Genomic DNA, 22095 nt, shown 5'->3' with positions numbered 1-22095 from the left:
GAAAAATTTGGTTGAGCAAGAAGCACCCCAATGTAGTTTTTTGTAATATTTATTAAAATTGCAAAATTATTTCAAATTCTAAAACTTCCAAACTGTGCATTTGAATCATGTTTTTTTTTATTTAGAAAGTCGATGAGCATTATAGAAAATGTCGAAACCATTTGAATATTGTTCAAAGTAAAGTAAAAGAACTATTTTAAATATTGCTTACACCTGAGTACTACTTGTATCTAATCAATTTTGAAACAACCTTACCTTACCAACCACTTACCGATGTTGTCATTGACATTTTACATGGATGGATACCTACTTCGTCTACGTAAGGCAAACGCCAAAATGGCCTTTTAAAAACCCTAAAATTATGCAATTATTAAAACACCAACATTGGCTGAAACCCTAAAAATAACCTTGAAAACGCCGCACTATCCTTAAACCGCCTAACCTGGTCTAAGAAACGCAAAGTTATTGTTTTTAAATTGTTCTATTAAAATTAAAATTAAAATTTCTAAAAAAAGGGTATTTTTTGTTAATTTTTTAGGACTCTAGAAAAAACGCGATCATTTCGGGTTTTCATTATGTTGGTCTTGGAATATCTGAAAAATTTTATTATTAGATTATTAATTCTTAAAAATATAAAATAAAATAATGCTGAAGTGTTGCTTAATAACATACTGAAGCCTCAAAGTGATTGCATTTATTCTAAAGTTAAAAAAATAAAAATAAAAAAATACCCTTTTTTCTAGATCTCAAAAGGTGTCCCCCCTAAATATAAATTTTAAGTCCGATTTCTTGAATATGTTTTAAAGCTCGCAATTCTTAACTTTCCCTTAGTGCGAGATATCAAAAATTAGGTCTGAAATCTAACAAATTAGCAAAGTGTCTTAGAGTTTCATAAATTTGTGAAATCCAAAAACTTAATTTTTTTTCTATATAATTCCAGTCAGAATCCTACAACCCTCAGGCAGTTGATTTATGTTAGCCTCGCTATCTCAAAAGTACTTCAATGGCCCATGTCCTGCAGTTTGAATAGCTTTGTATGTAACCTTGAAAACTTTCCATGTAACAGTTTCTTGAATATGTAGCCTCAGAATTCCCTTAAAGTTTACCTCAGAGTCATGAAATTCGTATCAGAATTATCTAGGAATTATCTTTGAAATTCACCCATGGTATTGTCCTAAAATTACCTTTTAAATTCACATCAGAATTCCATGAAACTCTTTCTTTATTTTGAAATTCTTCTTGAAGTGCCCTTGAGAGAATTTTTTGAGATTTCCTTGGAATTCTATTCGAAATCTATTGGAACTTTCTTCCGGACCTGCCTGGAATGGTACTCAAAATTCTTGGAAATATGTTCAAAGTTTTCTTTGAGTTGCATTACTTTTCTGTATTCCTTTCGAAAATTCTAAAATTGAGGCCTTGCTTGAAATTCAGCAAAGATTTTTTTTAGCTTTCTTGAATTAGATTCCCTTGGAATATTTCCATCGTGCTCTCCTCGGAGTTTTATTTGATTGATTTATTGATTAATTGATTGAAAATTAAGAGATTTTTCGCCATATGCTGTTCGTTTCTAGAAAAGAATTCAGATGTATCAAAAGGGACCCTTCTTGGCTGAGTATAACGTAGTTAAAATGTTACATAGAGTTTTATGATCATCTCAAATTTTATTATTAGGGACAACGCCAGGATTGTAGCGATCTCATGACAAGATTAATTAACTTTGAATTCTCCTCCGAATTCCCTTATAGAATGCTCCCTAAAATGTCTTCAAATTTGTCTTGGATTTCTTTTCTTAACCTCCATAATAGTCTCATCAGAACTACCTGGGAATTCACCCTTAGTTCTCCTAACAATTCATTTTATACACTTCTCATAATTACCTGTAACTTCTTGTTGAATTTTTTCCGAATCCTTTTTGGAATCCCTGTAGAATTGTCTTCAGAATTCGTTCATAATTATCCCTTGAATTCCTCTTCAATTCTCCTCACAACCCATTTGGAATTTTCTTTAATATTATATACATAATTCTTCATAGTGTCAGAATCCCAAAATGTTGTCTAAACCAAGATTTGTCTTTTAATCTGAGATCTTCAAATTTAAAATTTTTCTGTGTCTGAAATCTCGAAAAGTTCAAGAATGTTAAAAACTGGGTGTAGTCTGATATCTCGAAAATTTTCTTATGTTATTCTTCATTAAATTTCTCAGTCGGCATCCCAATATTATTTCGTGGTTCTCATTGTTTTAAAATAAATTTCTAAGTTCAATATAAATAAACATCTCTAAGATAAAAATATGCCACTTCATGCGATGAGTATATTTTTACATTGACCCCTCCCCCCTCAGAGATCCGTCCCTCCAAAACAAGTCTGATAATTTTAACTGTAAGTCCACTAAATTTACTTTGTCAAAGATGTTAAATTTCAGAAATACATTGAAATTTTGTTAAGATACTGCAATTTGAATTTGGGGTCAGACAACGTAAGTATTTCAATGAAAATTTCCAATCAATATTTTTTTCTAGTTTTTTGGAACACATTTCATCTAGTATTACAGAGCTCCGGTGGACACACCTAGTCACGAAAGTTTTAGTAAAATTAATCGACAAATAAAAAAGTAAGAGGTTGTATCCAAGACACGACCGTAGATTTGACGTAGGATTACGTGCTCGGTATAAATATTCGGCGACTGTGTTAGGGAAACCACTTTTTCCCATCACGAAAACGCCTCGTTGTCTGATGACAAAATTACGCATTTTCGTGCACAAAACGCACGGAATGTTCGGTTTATTCAATAGATAATTAAAAAAGCGAAAATTGATGGGAGGAATTTCTTGCTCAAATTTTCCATTCTCGAGATATTCGCGATCAATCATATAACTTAGATTTTTTTTTTTTGGCTTTTTTCTAGCGTCCTGGAGAAAACCTTACCTTAATTTAAAGTGTTTCTGGTTAATTGACAAGGTCATGTGGTATTCGGTAATTGCGAGAATTAGTATTCACCACTTCGATACTGTTACGCATTTGACGTCAAACTTTTGGTTGCTGGATACATTATCAAACAGCTTTGAGGTGATGCGGCTGGCAGCAAGGCGAGCGAACGTTCAATAAAAATTAAACAACTATAATTTATGATGGTTCTGAAAACAACCGTTTTTGTCATGATGGTTGAGTAATGCTAAGCTATTAGGGTGCTCAACACAGATGAGGCTGGCGAGCTGTATGAAGTTTGGAACGATGGTGACGCACTTGGCATAGATGGCCCACAGCTACTCACGAAGAGCTACTGAATCCGATCAGTAGCGGCGCGGCTTCTTGCTCCTTCTTCCGTGAATGGAAGCTCATGTGGGCTGAAGCTCGCTGCTTGCGGCAGCCTTTCGTTGTGTACTGGAGAAAAATGTTCAACGCCACGCGCCGAAAGGACGCTGCTGATGACGACTGACTGGAAACCACACACGGTGATTGAATAAGCACCTTTCGACGAGACCGGATGGAATTCGGTTTTGAAATCTGTATTAGAGAAAGCGCTTTTTGCAGGTATTCGGTGATAATTTTGATAACCATTGCAACAGTTGGACATTTGTGTAATTTTCAATAGTAACCTGTTGAAAATGGATGAAGTGTTCATTTTAGAAGATTTGTAGAAAATTTTTCAATCGATTAGCATTTTTAGAATTAAAATACATCCGCTATTGACAGATTTATAAGTGGTCAAAACCTGACTACTTTTCGTAACGCGGTCGATTTTGGTTTTTTGAAATTGCACCACCAATATGTTGCCGAAAGACATAATCCTACGTCAAAAGTTACATCCTTTCAAAGTAGCCTGGGGTCAAATTGACCCCAAGGTACAGACAAAGGGTTAACCACCAAATTGGCTGAAAATCGCAGAAATGGCCTAAAAGTCATAAAATTGAATTATGAATATTAAATAACGATAAAACGAAAAAATCGTCTGAATCAAAACATAGCTTTAAACCGCCCAAATCTATAACTCCAAAACTAACCTTCAAAACCCAAAGTAACCTTGAAACAAAACTGGCCAAAAAATTACATAATTGGCCTAAAATCTCCAAAATGCCTTTGAAAAATGCCAAAGTAGCCCTTAAATTAAATGGTAATACAGGCCTAAAATTGCAAAAAAAAAATCAATGGCCTGAAATCCTGAAATTATCTGAAACCCCAAAAATAACCTTTAGATCATTAAAATAACCTTCAAAACTCCAAACTAATCTGAAAAACGCCAAATTGGCTTAAAATATCTACAATGGCTTTAAAATACGTCAAAGTAGCCTGAACACCCTTAAATAGCTTCAATTCTTTAAAACAATTTGACGTCCCAAAAATAACCATAAGAACACAAAAATTGACCTAAGATATGCCAATCGACCCATAGAAGGTCGATTTATAAATTCATTTTTTTCACTATTCTAACTGGAACTGCTCAAAGGTTATGTAGAGGGGAGGGAATCTGTAACTCTACAGAGAACCAATAGATGACGCTTGGGTTTTGCAATCATCCTCAAAGTGCAAAAACTGACGGTCACAAACTTTACAATAGGCAATACCAGCCCTGGCCGCGTCCGAATGCAGGTCAATTCCACGAGAAATTACTGGGATGTTGGATATATCATGTAAAGGAGCCTGGTACTGAACCCACGGTCTTCTTCTCAGTAAGCAAAATCGGTCACCATAAGGCCACCGAGCCTCTCACATTATAATATACCGCTTATGATCGAGTTGTGGTTGCTATGGGCTCATGTTAAGAGAGGACGATCAAAGACTATATAATGTGAAGGAGCCTGGAACTGGATCCACGATCTTCGAAGACCCTTAATTCATAGTTCATGACCAAGAGATAAAATTAGTCAACTGAATTTTAACTTGGGCCAAATCAAGGCATAACAAAAATCATAAGATTGCTTTTGAATTTGTTCTTCCCACAATAGAATGAGCCGCTTTATCAGTCTCCAATAGGAAACGATAGCTGCTCAAACTCAAATCAACGAATATTCCAAGTCAGGTTTCAATAATCAACATATACAAATAACTGTCAGATGTAAAAATGTGTTAACCATCCTTTGGAGACCACCATTTATTCGCTTTACACCCATCCGACTCGCCGCCCTGTACCAACGCGCCCCGAATGATGCGACACAGCACTCAGTCTGACAATTTAGGAATTTCCTTGCCACACATGTGCGCTCCAGACGACCCCGGACTTGCATTATTTCAAACTTATTTCCCACACGGATGATTGCTCACTCTGTCTCTTCCACGAAGTCGCTGGCTTGTTTCGATTCCAAGCTTCTATTTTCGTCCATCCGACGAGAAGGAAAAATAATCAATTCTTGGCAAATCCAGTCTACATCATTCCAGAGGGGACAGCGTTGTGCTGCGGTTGGTTGTGCTTTTTGTGTCAAATTACTGGAAATCCCAAAATCACCTGGATCTCAGAATCGTATAAAAATAGTAGCTGGCCGTCGCCATGAATAATTCAGCGGTTGTAATTTTCCGGGCAGCATTTTTTGCACTTCCCGATTTGTATCAGGATAAATTATGTAACCGGAATCCCGCATGGTCGGCTCTCCGGGAGATTGTTTTGTGGATCGAATTATAAATCTATCAGAATGCAAACTTCCGTCGAATCAGGGGAAAATTGTTTATTTACCCGGAATTCCAGTAATGCGCAACCGGGAATGAATAAAATAGTAACTTTATCGGTGATGCAATTGATTATCCCGCATATTCCGGCAACAGCGAGCACTGATTAGCACATGGCAGGTGCACTGGAAATGGAATTGATGGTTTTGCGATAAAGCCGTGCTTTGTCGATAATCAATTGAGTGGAAAATGTGGAACTAGAGTAGGGTACAATTTGAATCAAATATCAAGTTATAATTTGGTGGTCAACCGCTCCCAGTTGCTGTACCGAAATGTGAGCTAAAATCAAACGAAATCGGCAGTCACTTAGTCCGACTCCCAAAATGCAAACCTTCTTGAAGTTCAACGCCCATCACCTGCCAAGGAAGCCGAAGTCAACCCTTCCCCCATACCATAGCAACCGTGTTTGAACGCGTCTGCTGGGGGGACGGCCACTGCTCCCAGGAGAAAAATAAGAAGTTAAATTCCACCCCGAAGCACCTTGCGCTCGCTTACTGGCCGCAGAACAATCGATGCGTGATTCGAATTTGATTGCCGGTTTCGAACAACACTTTGTGTCTGGCCGCCAACCGCAACCAACCCAATCCATCGTGCACGATTAGCTTTTGGTGGTTGCAAAGGATGCACTGGATGCTCTTTTCGTTTTTTTTTTTTTACTTTCGGTTCTTTGTGCAAGAACGAGTTGTGAATCTCAATTTTTCGGGTTCGAGTAATATATCGGGTGCCAATACCCGTTTGCTGGAAATCGACTCTCCTTGCTCGGGGATAGAACACACACACTACTGATCCGCCGAATCCCAGTTTTAAAGTAGAACAATCTTCAAAGATGAAATGAGTTTTCAACCCACCCGCATCCCCCCTTCTCTGTCCCTTTTTTCAACTCTTTTCCCATTCTCTTGTGGATCGCAATCATAATTCCCATTGCCCTCCCACCCCCCTTCGTCCTACAGATTTTCCAGAGAAGTTATTATCAAATTTTACTTTAATTAAAATCATTATCTCGAACTCACGCGCGCGTGGTCCGGCTCATTCTGCCGCCGGTTATTCTCTGGCTGTATGCTGAGAGAACTTGCCAACTTCTTGGGAACAAATCGCTTCGCTTCGTCTCAAATAGACTGGATTCGTTTTCGTTTTGCTTCTTTTTTTTTTGAAATTTAAACTGCTGTAACAATTGGGTTCTTTGTTGTCGACTAAACTTCAAAGAAATTCGTCGTTGGTGTAACTAGGGGATTTATCTGTGGGGATGCGAACCAATTTTAAAATTGCTTTGAAATGGCTTCTTGTCGGATTTTAAGGACCTGTCCCTCCCTTAGCTCATTAGGTAAACGACGCAGTTATGAAGCAAGACCATGCTGGGTTCGATTCCCGGTTCTGTCTAGGAATTTTGCAAAAAATCCCGACTTCCCTGGGCATAGAGTATGATTGAATTTTGCCACACAATAAAACAAATGTAAACATGTTATAGGTACTAAGCTCGCAATTAACAACTATGGAAGTGCTCACAACTAAATTTCGAATGCTAAACTCCATCATTGATATGTCATCAGAAATTCGAGAACTTAAGTGGAATTCGGTCGGCCACACACCAGGACATTGGTATGACATCGCAGCAGAGGTAGACTTAGGCCGATGACATAGTAACGCGGAGCGTCGAGCAACGCGTGTTGTTCGCGTTTGCTGAATTTCAATAAAGCGTCAAGTGATGCGTGCTATGACATACTCAACGCGTTTTTGAAAGCGCAGCTCGCATTATTGTCAGTCAAAATCACTGGTCTTCACACTAATTCTAAACCACCCAATTTTCAATAGGATCTACCCAAATTCAAGAAACTAGGGCTACTCAAAATTGAGTGCTAAAAGTTGGTACTAGCAAGATGACATATGAACAACATCGGTCAGATTAAGGTCGATATTGTCCATTTGCTAATCCATTTGTCATCATGTCAGTCCAAACTTTTATCACTCAATCCTGAGTAGCCCCATTTCTAACGGAATTTGAGTAGATCCTGCTAAGATTTGGGTAGTTTATAATTATAGTGTTGTGTGCAGTCAAAATGGATTCTTCCGACGAAGAGTTTTTTGCTTCTTCAAGCACAATACATTTGTTGATGAAAAAGGAGAGAGATTTTGCGATTCACCCAATCAACAGAAATAGAACCAGAGATGGAGAGTTTAACCGACTCTACCCCGATCTTCGTAAACACCCGGAGAAATTCCGTTCTTACACTCGGGTGGACATGTCAACTTTTGACCTGATGATGGATATGATCAAATGTAAACTGATGAAAAACTGGACAAATTTTAATAAAGAACCAATCTTGCCTTGCGAACGGTTCATTGTTACACTGAGGTAAGGAAGTGTTTTCAATAAATAGAAAATAACATAATTTATAAATACATAACTTATTTTTTGTAGGTATCTAGCAACCGGATCATCATTCACCACGCTAGGATTTTCTTTTCGAATGGGTCGATCAACTGTTGCTGCAATAGTGCGTGAAACATGTCAAGTTTTATGGGAAGTGTTTCAGCCCATTTACATGCCAATACCCACAGAACAAATGTTACGGATGGTAGCTGAAGAGTACTGGAAAAAATGGAACTTCCCAAATTGCATAGGTTCCATTGATGGGAAGCATATCCGCATAAAGTGCCCTCCGGGATCTGGATCGCTGTTTTACAACTACAAGGGTTTTTTTTCAACTGTGCTACAAGCAGTCGCAGATGCAAACAGCAGATTTTTGATGATCGAAACCGGAGGATATGGAAAGCAGAGCGATGGAGGAACGTTTAACGCATCCGACATGTATCAATTGTTGCATGAAGGAAAGCTAAACGTTCCACCAGATGCTCCATTACCTGATCCAGATTTACGTTCTAAAATGCCGCACGTGTTCATAGGAGATGAAGCGTACCCTCTGATGAGAAACTTGCTCCGTCCGTATCCAAGATCGCAACTGTGTCCGGAATATGAATATTTTAACGCAAGATTTTCTAGGGCAAGGAAATGCGTTGAATGCGCATTCGGCATCATGACCGCTAAATGGAGAATTTTATGCAAGCCAATTGAAACAATGCCGGAATTTTCTGATGACATTGTGAAAGCAGTTTGCATCCTGCACAATATCATAATTGATCATGAAGGAGTTGAAGCGCAGTTGGAGGAAGCTGCCGTATTTACAAACATGGCCAACAACAATAACGTAACCAACATCAACAGGGTTTCCACGAAAACAGGCAGTGCCGTACGAAACTACTTCATGGAATTTGTGAACAAAAACAAAATCTGAATAACTGAAATTTGTTTTATTTGAATACAGGCATTAAATGTAATTAACAGGTAAATGAAAATAAAACTCACTGTTGTGATAGTGCACTGGAAATTGGCGAAGTGATTACCGTGTAGTACTGTCTTGCAGATGAAATGACTGTGGGGAATTGATCTGCAGCATCAATCTGTTCGTCCGGGTTCAGAATAGTAACAATTCCAGCTTGGCTCTGAAAATGCGGAGAGCTATGATATCCAGAACCATCATGTGAGCGGGGAGTTCTTCCAATCGTTTCGGTAAATTCCATTCGACTTCGCACTGGAGTAGAATACTGGAACAGCATGGGATTTTCTGAAGTTGCAGCTCCATGTACATCGAGGTTCTGGTTCGGATCGTTCAGGAAACGGTTTTTCTGGTACACATGTTCCTGTACGACTTTCTGTATATCCATCCGAAACAATAACTTCGCCTCTGGCTTCAACTTCCGAACATGGGGTAGCAAACTTTTAAAAAATGCCTCGTCTTCGTCATCATCAGTGTTGGCTTTGCGTACTTTTTTTTCTAAAAGCTTCAACTTGCGTGTTTCGATGTCGACCAATTGGTGTTGCAGACCTCTTTTACCAGGTCTGGGTTGTGGACGTGGGATCGTTTCATCAACATCAGATGAATCCGGGACTTCAAGCAACTGAATTGATTCGTCAGCAGTGTTCTCTGTTGTCGTTTGCTGCACGTCATTATCGTTCAAAAATTCCATCGTCTCGGAGGCATCAGCTTGCAGATTGCCTCCAGATTTTCGTGGTATCATTTGGCCCTTAAGAAACAGCATGGATTTGAAATGTGGCCAAGCGGTGTACGTCTCGTAGTTATCTGGTCCTGGGTCTCCTGATCTATATGCAGGAACTTTTCTCAACTCTTTCCCGAAATGATCCCGTAGTGACTTCCACTTTTTCTTGCAAGCTTCCGCTGAAGAACAAAAATGAAACATAAGATTTCCGCACCCATATATTGCAATTTGCTTTTAACTTACTTGTAACATCGTTTCCTAATTCGGTTGAAACCTGGCGCCAGAGCTTGTCCACCAACGTCCTGATCCGGTATTGCTTCACCGTTTTATCCCACAGTGGTTTTTTTGCGAAAACTAGCGAAATTAGTGTTTCTGAGTCGATATGCATTTTAATACCAATTAAACAGCAGTCTCTCCGTTCACTTGCGTAAGCACTTTGAGGAATGTTCTAGCGGGTCGGATTTTTTTCTTCATAATCGGTAGCTAATGAAAAGTTCCATCGGTTTATTTATCGTTAAGAGCATCTCCACCGCGGGCTCCAAACGGGGCCTTATCTCTATTTCGGCAACCCAACGACCAAATGGGAGCTAAGTGGGCTCGTAAATGTGTCTACAAAATAGCGAAGAAACCGTGAACACACGACCGGGTAGCAGCGTGTAATCAAATTTGTGGACCAAGTTGCAAACCGAGATGGGTTGCTATTCGGTATGACAGCAAAGCAGGAAAACGCGCAAAAATATTTGTTTCATTTTTGTTGCAAACGAGCCGTTGTTTTCAACACAAGAAATAGATTGAACATGTTTAATTTTAAATGTTAAATAGAACATACTAAATGTTAAATGCTTTATGCGTTATTTTAAATGTGAATTGTAGAATGTTAAATTGTTTTAATTTATAATGCTGAATGTTGATTGTTAAACGTTAAATGTTCAATGCTAAACGCTAAATTTTAAATGTTAAATGCAAATCGTTAAATGTAAACTGCTAAAGGCCCAAGCGCAATGGGAGTCGTATGACGTTTATTCACAACTGCCATCTGTTGAGCTTACTGCCTATCACAGTGTACTCAACAGATGGCGGTAGAGTTTCAGCGACGATGTTTTACTGCGAAAATTATTCTATGTGTTATGTCTGTTTGTCTGAGGTTAAATGTTAAATACTAAAGTTAACATGTTCAATGTTAAATGTTACATGTTGTTTGTCACTTGCTACAATGTAAAATGTTAAATTATATATGTTAAATATTATATATAACATGTAAAATTTAACATGGAACATGGAACATGAAACATGAAACATGTAACATTTAACATTTATCATTAAACATTTAACAACTAACACTAAACGTGCAACATGTAACGTGTAACATTTAGCATTAATCATTTAGCAATTAACATTAAGCATTTTATACATTACATTTTACATTCAGCATTTATTATTAAGCATTTAACATTTAGCATTTTACATTTTCCATCTGAAATTTATTATTGAACATTTAACTTGTATCGTTTAACATTAAAAATTTTACATTTAACGTTTTAACGCAAATTAAATTGCTATAATTTACATTTTATATTTAGAATTTACTATTTAGCATTTAACATATACCATCTTACATTTAATATTGAACATTTAACATTTATAATTCAACATTAAAAATTTAACATTTAACAGTTAGCTTTTAACATTTTACGTTTATAATTTCACATATTAAATGTAACCTGGGTCAATAAACATTTTACATCTCACATGTTACATTTTACGGATAATATGTTAAATTTAAAATTTTATCCTGAGCATTTAGCATTTAACATTCACATTCAGCTTTTTACATCTAAAATAAAACATTCTGATTTAAAATTTACCAATTAACATGTATGTAACATGTAACACATAACATTAAGCATAAATCATTTAGCATTAAACATTGAGCATTTTACATTTTACAATTCACATGTTGCATTTATATTTAGCATTAAATTTAGCATTAAACCTTTATCATTAAATATTTAACATTTAAACTTTAAAGTTTAACATATTACATGTAATATGTAACAATTGACAATTTACATTTAACATGTATCATTTAGAATTGACATTGACATTTAGCATCAGCAATCAACATTTAACATGCACATTGTACACTTTACATTTAGCAATTAACATCTAATTTTTTTTTTACAATTACCATCTAGCATTTGGCATTTAACATTTAACATTAAGCATTTCACGTTTAACAATTAACATTTTGCATTTAAAATTAACCAATTGAAGATTTAACACTTAAAATTTATCATTTTATCAATAAAAATTTAACATTCAACATGAAGCATTACATGTAAAATGTGACAATTACCATTTAACAATTAACATATTACATTTAACATTTTACATTTCAAAATTCTTTATTAACAGTTTGTTTAACATTTAACATGTAACATTTAACAGAACAAAAATGCCGGCTAAATTAAAATGTACTTAATCTATCGATGCTTTTTATGACGCAATTATTCATATTCATTTTATAAAATACGACCGAAATCGCAGTTACCTAGTCGATCACCATTTAATTTCAATGGCACTACAACAGTCTTTTGCGTGCACGCGCGTGAAAACACTTCAAGGAGTGCTTTGACGCTATTGCTGACGCAGCGCAACGCGTTTACTATGACAGGTGTAAGCGTTTTACCAAGCATTTTGCATGGACGCTCATCAAAGCAGCTCAGACGCACACGCACACGCGCACGCGCACGCTTCGCTAAACGCGTTACTATGTCATCGGCCTTAGGGGCTCATGGCGGTGGAGCCTGAAAAAGGAAAACAAGCAAGTCGATAGGAATCTGTCGTGGCCCCAGATCAACCCAAATGCAAGCAACCGTCCAGGATGGAAGTCTTTCACGTTGGTCTTTTGCGCCACTGGAAGGTGCTTAGGGCACAGAAGTAGTTTCCGAGAATTGTGCATCAGTTCCAAGTACTAGTGCAAGTCATCCATCAAGACGGACGACAGTTTCTAAATGTAAATGTCTAACTCACTCCAGTATCTTGAGCACTAGACTGGCCCACATTTTAATAGGGGAATTTTTTTATCATTTTTGTTTCAACGTGCCAACCCCTAGATTTGTGCCATTATGTGAGACAATCACTCTCTGAAAATACTAGCTCATTCTGATGTTGCGCTTTTGATTTAATATTTATATGGGGATTCCTTCATACTTTCGTGTGTGGAACTGGCTCAGCAAACTCGATTAAGCTCAGAAATTTCTTGTAGCGTGAACTATAAGGAACAGCTTTGCTGAAGACAGCATCACGATTCAAGTTAGTATTATGGAGATATTAATTAATTATGTGCATTCTGCTCGTATATTGCAACAAAATACAGGCAGCGTACTCGGAAAAAAATCTGTTCCCGAAAACGGGAACGGACCATGAACTAAAAATCACGGCCAACTATCCAGAACAAAATTTTCTCAAATATACACCGTGAACTATGGTTCACGGCTGTGGTTTACGAATATGGGAACTCTTTTTTTCCCATGTATGCAACGTACAGGGTGGCCAGCAAACCGGTAAATATCAGGGAATTTGAAAAGTAACTGGGAAAACCGTGAAAAACCCGGGAGTTCGGCGAAAAAAGCGGGAAAAATAAATTATCCATACCATAGGAACAAAATGTAACACCAGAATTTCAGAATAAACCATTAAAACAGAGTGATCCTTTACCAAATGCTGCATAATTTTCTTCAGTTTCCCGTCTTATTGTTTTACAATTTAATCACTCAGCAAATTGATTTTTTCGTTTCCATTTCAGATGTAAAGTGCATGGTCCTTAAAATAAAATATTGAAGATGCTGGACTTTGGAAACAAATATTTGTAAAACCCGAAACTGAATTATTCTTTTCCGGGGTTTTAATTTTTCGTTGTTCAAAATTCTCATGATATGAATTTCAGAATTCTGCTCTGAATTAACTTGAAATTGTTCTGAAATAAACCAAAAAAACACTCCGCGTAATAATTACCGTTGAATTCTTTTTGGAATTTCCTTGCAACCCCTTCTAAGAATATAATTGCAATCCTTCTTAGAATTCCTTTGAGCCTATCCGGAGACTTTGATTCATTTGAAAATCTTTTCAAAAATTTCTCTTAACTCTATTCTAAATAGCAGAAATCTTTCGATATTTTATTTAGAAACCCCTTAAAGAATTTCTTTCTAATTATCAACAATTTTTTTGCAATGAATTTTTGTTGGAGTTCTGTGATGTATCTTTCGCACTAGGGTTGAAATTATTGCCAAAACACTCTTAGAACTCTGTTTCTTGTTGAATTCTGATCATAATTCTCTTTTAATTCTTCTTAAACGTCATCTGTGATTTTCCTCACGATCCCCATACAAATCTCCTCAGAATAACGTAGGAATTTTCCGCAAAGTTTTGTTTTTCACAATTCCTTTTTAAATCTTTTAATATTACCTAACAATTGAATTTAGAACATGCATTCTTCTCCAATGAAATCCCTCCAAATTCATCTAACAATTACTAGGGTTTTCATGTCAGAATAATTCTGGAAATCTGCTCAAAACTTTTCCTTCGAAAACTGTGTGGGAATCTTTCTCAATATTAGTTTTAAATGAACACTTTGAATTCTTTTAAAATTTACTAAAAATTCCAGGGTTTGTTCGCTAGATTCTATAGATTGTTCTGTAATTTGTAATACCTTTTAAAGTGCTTCCAAGTATCAGAGCATGACAATTATGACTCCACAACTCATAAGTATGATATATTTTTTTTTCAAATCTGTGATCTTGAAATTTTTCCGAAATCTCACATTTTAATTATTTTTTCTCCAAATTTTGCATCACAAAGATTGTTATTAATCACAACTTTTTAAAAAAGTTCTAGTTTCAGACACTACATAAATTTTAAAGCCCCAGAATCTTGGGAATCTTCTTAAATAAAGTCCTTTCAACACGTTCTTAAAAATGCGTTCAATTTGGTTTTTTTTTATTGAATATTGACAAACGGGAATTTTTAAATATTTGAACCGGGAAAAAACCGGGAATTTCAAAATGAAAATTCACGGGACACCCTGCATGAGCATGATTGACCGCCCACGGTTGCTACTCTGTTATTGCCAGATCAGCTGTAATTACACAGAGAACCAATAGACGATGCTTGGGGATAGCAATCATCCTCAATGTGTAAACACTGGTGATCTAAAACTGGGTAATACCAGACTCCAGAGCCGGCCACGCCCGTACACAGGTCAAGAAAGGAATTTGTAGGATTATGTTGACGTAATACTCGCTTTGATGGAAGCCGAGAACACCTCTGCACTTCCACGAGGAATCACTGGGATGTTGGGTAAGAGGGTTGGGATTGCAGCAGGGTTTGTTTTGGTAAACGATAAGCTGAATTGATGTCCTAACGATCGTATAACGCGAAGGAGCTTGGGATTGAACCCACGGTCTTCTGCTCAGTAAGCAAAACAGCTTACGAGCTCCTTTGTAAACATCGAGTTGCTGTTATTACCATGTAGCCATATTAACAAATAAAATGATTGACGAGTCTTGAATGTGGATTAGCCTAAGATTAGACTCATGGTGTTCTGCTCAGTAAGCAAAAACGATCGCTCTAAGATCACCGAGCCCCTCATATCACATCATATCACATTCGAGTTGTTGTAACCATTCAAACCCGGCACAGTCGACGACAAGTTTCGCAAAATACACGATAACCAAACGATGCGACCATAAATTTATTTAATATGAACGACCCCATTTTTCTGCTCAGTAAGCAAGCCACTGTAGACGATCTTTCAACTCCGGAAACTAAAAGCTATGAAAAAGCACTTAGGCCTTCATTGAGTTTCACTTTCACGAAACGCTCAATGTAACGATTGTTTAGGCCCTGATTATAAAAGATATTCAAATTAAATTACGTTTTCGAGAGCAGTCAATAATGTGTCCCAAACTGGAACAAGCGTGCACTCTATTTTTTCTAAATATTCCGAAGCGTTCCGCCCAAGATCTAACAGGTACAATTGTCTACAATAGTGGCCTGGGATAAACACAAGACTCAACTATGTTTTTGCTCTGGGATGCATACGCGTCAAACTACCGCATCAAAACCACCAAACCACACAATCAAACACGATCCGCCGTGACTACCGTCAGTCTTCAACTTCGGCCCTCGTGGCAATGAACAATCTTCAATTGGAACGTACTCACCAAATCAATATATCCGGGAGCGCATTCCCGATGCTTCCACGCATATTTTTCTCTAGTCAGCCACACAATAACCAAATAGAGAAAATGGATGTAATGTCGGCCTAAATGCCCCTAATTTGGCCCATACATAAATTCAGTAATCGACTAAATTTTCAATAGCTACCAAAAATATCCATAAGTACCGTCCCAATGACGCGTTCATCTAGATAAAATAGATAAATAGCAGATTTTTAGCGATGCGCCCAATCTTAGATCCATAGGCCAACATTAGAGCCATTTCCCCTATCACTTTTTTTTTTCAAATCACTCTGTGCACATCGCAAAAACCTAACAATAGATCAGTGCGGTCGAGTCACACCGGCAACAAAGGGAAGCGAGAGCACACCAAGTACCTAAGCAACAGGGGGGACATCGCGCCCGGGACACAACACTAATCAAGTGCTACCACCACATCCCAAACTAAAAAAATAAAAGACCGCAGTGGAGCAAAAACACAACCGTTTTCGAACGATTCTCAAAACAAACTCCGTCGGCGTATCAACTAGATTACCACTAAAAACAAAAAAGATCATATTTTTCACTGACCAACATCCAGACTCGTGTCTTTAGGTGAGATAACCACTCTCTGATTTTTTCGGCTGTTTTTGACGTAACACGGGCTGGAGCTTTAATGTTTATGTAGGGGATTTGGTTAAAATTTTCATATACAAAATGCTCAAATACATTCAAAAGCGAATATCGCAATAAAACTAACTGGATCCATGATGCAATCTTCAGCAAAGTTGTTACTCATTAACTGAACTACAAGTTTTGAAAATCTGAATCAAATTGAGAATAAGGAAACTTTGTTATGATCGAAAGACTCTAGGATTGTCATTTTTTCATGTAGGGAAAATAGCTCTAATGTTGGCCTATGGATCTAAGAATTTTACCTAGATGAACGCGTCTTTGGGACGGTACTAATGGGTATTTTGGTCGCTATTGAAAAGTTAGTCGATTGCTGAATTTATGTATGGGCCCAAATTAGGGGCATTTAGGCCGACATTACATTCATTCCCCCTATTTCATCCACATTCTCCGTACAAAATTCAGACTAAAGGCGCCAGCTCACCCTACAACTGAATGAGCTAAAACTTTCAGAGAATGGTTTTCTCACATCAAATACAAATCTAGAGGTTACCATGAGTTCCTGGGTGTGCCTCTGCTGCGATGTTCTATCGAAATTCAATCAAGCAGTTTTCGTTTCTACTATTTCGTAATATGTGGCCGGTCACCTCCACACACGTTCTCGAACTTCTGATGACATCGACGATGAAGCTCAGCATTAGAAATTCAGTTGTGAGGCCACTACCAGGCACGACATATGTACCGCAAGCAGTGGTTGATTAACACCTGCCGCTTTTAGGAGGCACCCCCATTAACTACGCCTATGCACAAACCATCCTTTGGTTCGTACAAGAAGCCGGATCCTGTCGAAACGTGACGATTTGTTGAGAATATGCATTTGTTGTGCAGAATATGGAAGGAGGTTGCCAATCTCGTCACTTACGACTTTGGAAGGAAATTTTAATGCAATTAAAAAACACATTAAGGCTCTAGGAATTTCCCTGTCGAAAATTAATCCCACTGTTGCTGGGCATGAATCTAATTAAAGGAATCGAGCTGGAGGCTATTACTGTTCGAAAATTGCACGTTTACTCAGAACTGACTTGATTAAACTTTAACGATCCATACTTTTCCGAGCTCAATGATGTTTGGTTGGGCATTTGTATTAAATCGATCGCCCAATTCTATGACTAGTTTTTCTTTAATAATTGGCTTTGTGGTTTACACCGTCACAAAACTGATGTTTTTTTCAAATATTCTTCAAACATTTTAAGCCAGTTGCACTTATGTTTAGATCGTCGAATACTAAGCCCCTTTTATGGGGTTTGTTCACGAAAATTACAATTTTCGTTCTGATCTGAATCTAGATCTTTGGGTGGCGGATTACGAAACAATTTTGTTAGCTTATTGAAAATTGATCGACTCAGCATCCAATTCAAGTCTATTACTTTGAATTATTATTGGAACGTATTCTAGTACATCTTCATTTTGTAAGCATTCTGTGTGTCTTTCTGGTATTTTTTTTTTCAATTAATCTATTATTGATTGATTTCTATAATAATTAATGCAATATAATTAAAATCCCAATTAGTAGTTCTAAAATTTCCTTCCAAAGGCTTTTGGCCTTGAATCCTTCAGCATAATTTTACCTGAACAAAAACCACTATCCATTTGCCAAAGTCAAACACCCTCATCATTCATACCGGTCGTTCACCGTCACCCTATTTATGTAGGTAACTTCTTCACCTCAATCTGCTGCCAGCCGCAGGTAATGACAGGGCGAAAATGTGATAAAAGTACTCCCTCATCGCGCCAAGTGACATGCCAATCTTCCCCTCCAATAGCGCAGAACCGTTACCTTCTTCCCACGGGGTACCGACATTCGTTGTGTGCGTTCACCCAACTTATTCTCGCCTGGCCTGGTGCAGTACTAGAATTGATTAAGAAGCAGCTGCAAAGTATCCAACTTCAAACATGCCTCCGATCAAATATTTGCTAGAAACCAATAAATTGCCTCAAACTGTGAACCTGTGGGGCGCCCCCGAAGCCAATAAATTACAGCGGAACCATTTAGCACCACTACTGAGCATTGTTCACAAAAGTCAGTACTAGTCATACGACAACAAATGGTAATGGACCACTCTGGCACGCGAGTCGCAGTCGTCGTCGTCGTCGTCATAAAAAGATGTGAAAATAAAAACAAACTCCGGCCAAACCGTGCCAGGAAGGTTGCTCGCTTCAATTATCACCTTCTACTTGGTGTTTGTCTTCTTCAATCTTCGGCCGTCATCTTCAGGTGTGGATTGTCTGTCGGAGTCCACATGGAAAGTAGATCTGTCGAATCATCGTCTCAGCCTAGTTGGAAGACTTGCACGGCCGATCAGATCTACTCAAAATTGAGTGGTTTTTCATAGACTGCGTAAAATGTTCCTCGCTTTTCCTCAAAAATCTCAGTTATAGTTTTACATTTCTCGATTTTCCTCATATTCGAAAAGTTTGTCCTGTTCAATCGGGAAAAAATTTACTCAGTCTATGGGTGAACGAAACTCAAATTTGAGTTGGTTGAATCGGCCGTGTGAAGCGAACCAGGTGTAGTAGGTGCGCATGATGAACCGAAACTCGAGCAGTAGGTAAATAGCGTTGTTGGGGAACTTCCAACTTTACTTTAGATGAAGTCGAAAGCGATAACGAGCGCCACAATGTCTGCTCCAATGCGCGGTGGTCCAGAATGGGAATTTAGCCGTAATAGTAGTAATAATTAGACGTTTTGTGTCTGGTAAAGTTTTTGTGCTAGGGTGGCCCTCCAAATAATTGATATTCAACTACTAACTTTTTATTTTTGAAAATAAAGAAATGAGCAAACATACTAAAAATCAGTTTTTTTTTCAGGTGCAAGTTAATTCCGAAAAATTATTCTTAAACGGAATCGTTAAGAGATGGAAAAAATGTTTCTTTTACAAACACAACTCAGCTATAACTTCGGTGGAAATTGTATAATTTGAGGACCACTGGAATGTTTACAACCACCAAAATAATGGTCTATCCAAGCACAAAAACTTCACTGGAGTCACCAAACATCTAAATATTGAAACAATAGTATTAGGAAATTTTATTTAAATTTTACGTTAGTTGGGTTGCCCTCTGGACACCATATTTGGTTTTCTATTTTTTTTTTATATTCAACACATGTCATGAAAGTAATCTTTATGATACTTTTGAAGTTTCTTAAGTCGCATTCAAAGTGTTTTTATGTTACTTTATAGGCGAAGTTTACGATTTGCAGAGTTGGTTGGACATGCTTTCTAACATGAAAGCTGTAGTGTGATAATTTATTAGCTAGAGAATGGTCTTACCTACCTACCCTCTTCTAAGACCATTCTCTAGCTAATAAATTATCACACTACAGCTTTCATGTTAGATAGCATTTCCAACCAACTCTTAAGTCGCACCGGGAAAACCGGGAACTAACCGAAATTCGAAATTAAATTCTCTTGTATTCAAAATGTTATGGCCGACACCTACACACTAAAAAATACCTAATCTTACACCTAACAGAATCCATCTTTGACATAAAGGCTGAGACGTAAACAAACATGTCATGTAAAATTATATGCTCCGAGACTGAGCTGAATTTCGCGTCTATTGTGACTCAACTTTCAGTAAAAATTGACGCTCGTATATGTCAATCTCAGAGCACCTAAATTTTCATCAATTTGTCTAAGTGTGTAGAATATTTCACTTAGAATCTTCAATATTTATTCAAGCTTGGAATGTTGAATTTTTCATTAGAACGGCATACCAAAAAATTAGTCTTAGATCTCAAATAAATAGCAATATCCCAGAGTTTCAGAAATTCGTCAAATCCAAGAGTTTCTAAAATGGTTCCAGTGAAAATCCTAAACAATTTGTTAATTTTTGCAATCTTCAAAAGTCTTCGATGCCTGGAAAATTGTCATCTTGCATAATCTAGAAAATTTATCCATGCCTGGGGATATCGAATTATTGATTCATTAGACCAGGATCTTCAAATTTGTTACCAATAAAAGCCTCAGGATCTCATAAAAAAATCTTAATCTTGAGCATGAATTTCTGTGTATGGGGTCTTGTATAATTTTCAATGTCTGAATTAAGAAAACTATTTCTTTGAAACTTATCTCAACATACTCAGCATACAATTTCTTAAAAGATTTCCGTAGGATAATTTCAAAATCTCTTCAAAGACTATTTTTTTTGTATTATAGTCGCTTTAATAATAGGGTGATTGTATATGGTGAGCTTGTTCCAGTTTCCTGGCGGGATGACCTCGATCGACCTCGATGTGATCTATTTTGCGGTTTTAGATAGAACATAAGAAAAGCGATACTGTCGGTAATACATTACGATTTATCCCAAGTCACTATTGTAGAAAATTGAATCTGTTTGATCTTGGGTGGAACGCTTCGGAATGTTTAGAAAAATAGAGTATACGCTTGATCCAGTTTGGGATACATTATTGACTGTTTTGGAGAACGTAATTTCATTTTAATATTTTGTTTAATCAGGGCTTTAACAATCGTTACGTTGGTCATAGCCTATTATGATGTAAGACTGTAAGAGGCACGACAGCCTGAACAATGCGTAAAGAGCAAATCGAAGCATTGAACGTCGCGGGAAAGTAGAACTTATTGAAGGCCTAAGTGCTTTTTCGTAGCTTTTAGATTTCGGATTTGGAAGATCGTCGGTTGCAGTGGCTTGCTTACTGAGCAGAAGAACGAGGCCCCAGTTCCTTTCATATTTAAGAAATTTATGGTCAAATCGCTTGGTTATCGTATATTTTGCGAAACTTGTCGTCGGTGCCGGGTTTGAATGGATACAACAACTCGAATGTGATATGATGTGATATGAGGGGCTCGGTGGCCTTAGAGCGATCGTTTTTGCTTACTGAGTAGAACATCGTGAGTCTGATCTCAGGCCCATCCACATTCAAGATTCGTCAACTGCTGTATTTGTTAATATGACTGCATGGTAATAACAACAACTCGATGATCTAAAAGGAGCTCGTTTGCCTAGTGGCAAACGTTTTTCCTTACTGAGCAGAAAATCGTGGGTTCAATCCCAACTCCTTATCGTTAGGAAATCAATTCAGCTTATCGTTTACATTAAGTTTGGCAAAATTCCTTGAAAGTAGCTTTAGAATTCCCTAGAATTCTACACATAATACCTATAATAGTATCTTCAGAACTTCTCGTTAAATTTACTTATTATTTTCCGCAGACTTCCTAAAAAGAGTGAATTGTAGAGAACTAAAATCCTACTCAAAACTCTTTTTGCATTCTCCAGACAATTATTCAACATATAATAATTCGAAAATGTTCTCTTAGTTCAAGATTTACGATTTTTGTTTTATCTGATACCTTGAAAATAACGCCATATTTTAAAATAAGTTTTTTGTGAAGTCCTAGATCTTGAAAAGTGCATAAGAATGAGAAAAACTGACCTAGCGTCAAAATTTCTCATGTTATCCTCGGTCCAATGACCCACTCGACCCAGAAGCGTTTGGGCATTTAATGTCTTTC

General features: G+C 37.2%; 2 protein-coding genes across 15 annotated transcripts in view; one reads left to right on the top strand and one right to left on the bottom strand.

Annotated features, from left to right (window-relative positions):
* Positions 1-22095, top strand: part of LOC135708360 (RNA binding protein fox-1 homolog 1-like) — a 953484-nt gene that overhangs the window by 307417 nt on the left and 623972 nt on the right. The gene's annotated exons all lie outside the window — the stretch shown is intronic.
* LOC135708522 (uncharacterized) lies at positions 9015-10098 on the bottom strand. The gene is made up of 2 exons (XM_065230633.1): positions 9954-10098; positions 9015-9889 (listed from the first exon to the last, which is right to left on the bottom strand). Exons 1-2 carry the CDS (start codon positions 10096-10098, stop codon positions 9015-9017), a joined length of 1020 nt encoding a protein of 339 aa, XP_065086705.1.

This window comes from Ochlerotatus camptorhynchus, unplaced genomic scaffold, assembly GCF_037179485.1.
Source record: "Ochlerotatus camptorhynchus isolate MF236.1 unplaced genomic scaffold, CSIRO-AGI_Acam_v1.1 ptg000330l, whole genome shotgun sequence".
NCBI lineage: Eukaryota > Metazoa > Arthropoda > Insecta > Diptera > Culicidae > Ochlerotatus > Ochlerotatus camptorhynchus.
Note: the sequence above shows the minus strand (reverse complement) of the source record. Positions and strands in the feature narration are given on the sequence as shown.

What these genes read in the sequence shown, in the direction of transcription:
- LOC135708522 (XM_065230633.1), bottom strand. Translation starts at nt 10,098, where the DNA reads ATGCATATCGACTCAGAAACACTAATTTCGCTAGTTTTCGCAAAAAAA. An exon ending in ATTAGGAAACGATGTTACAA is followed by an intron (nt 9,890 to 9,953) that starts GTAAGTTAAAAG and finishes TTTGTTCTTCAG; the next exon opens with CGGAAGCTTGCAAGAAAAAG.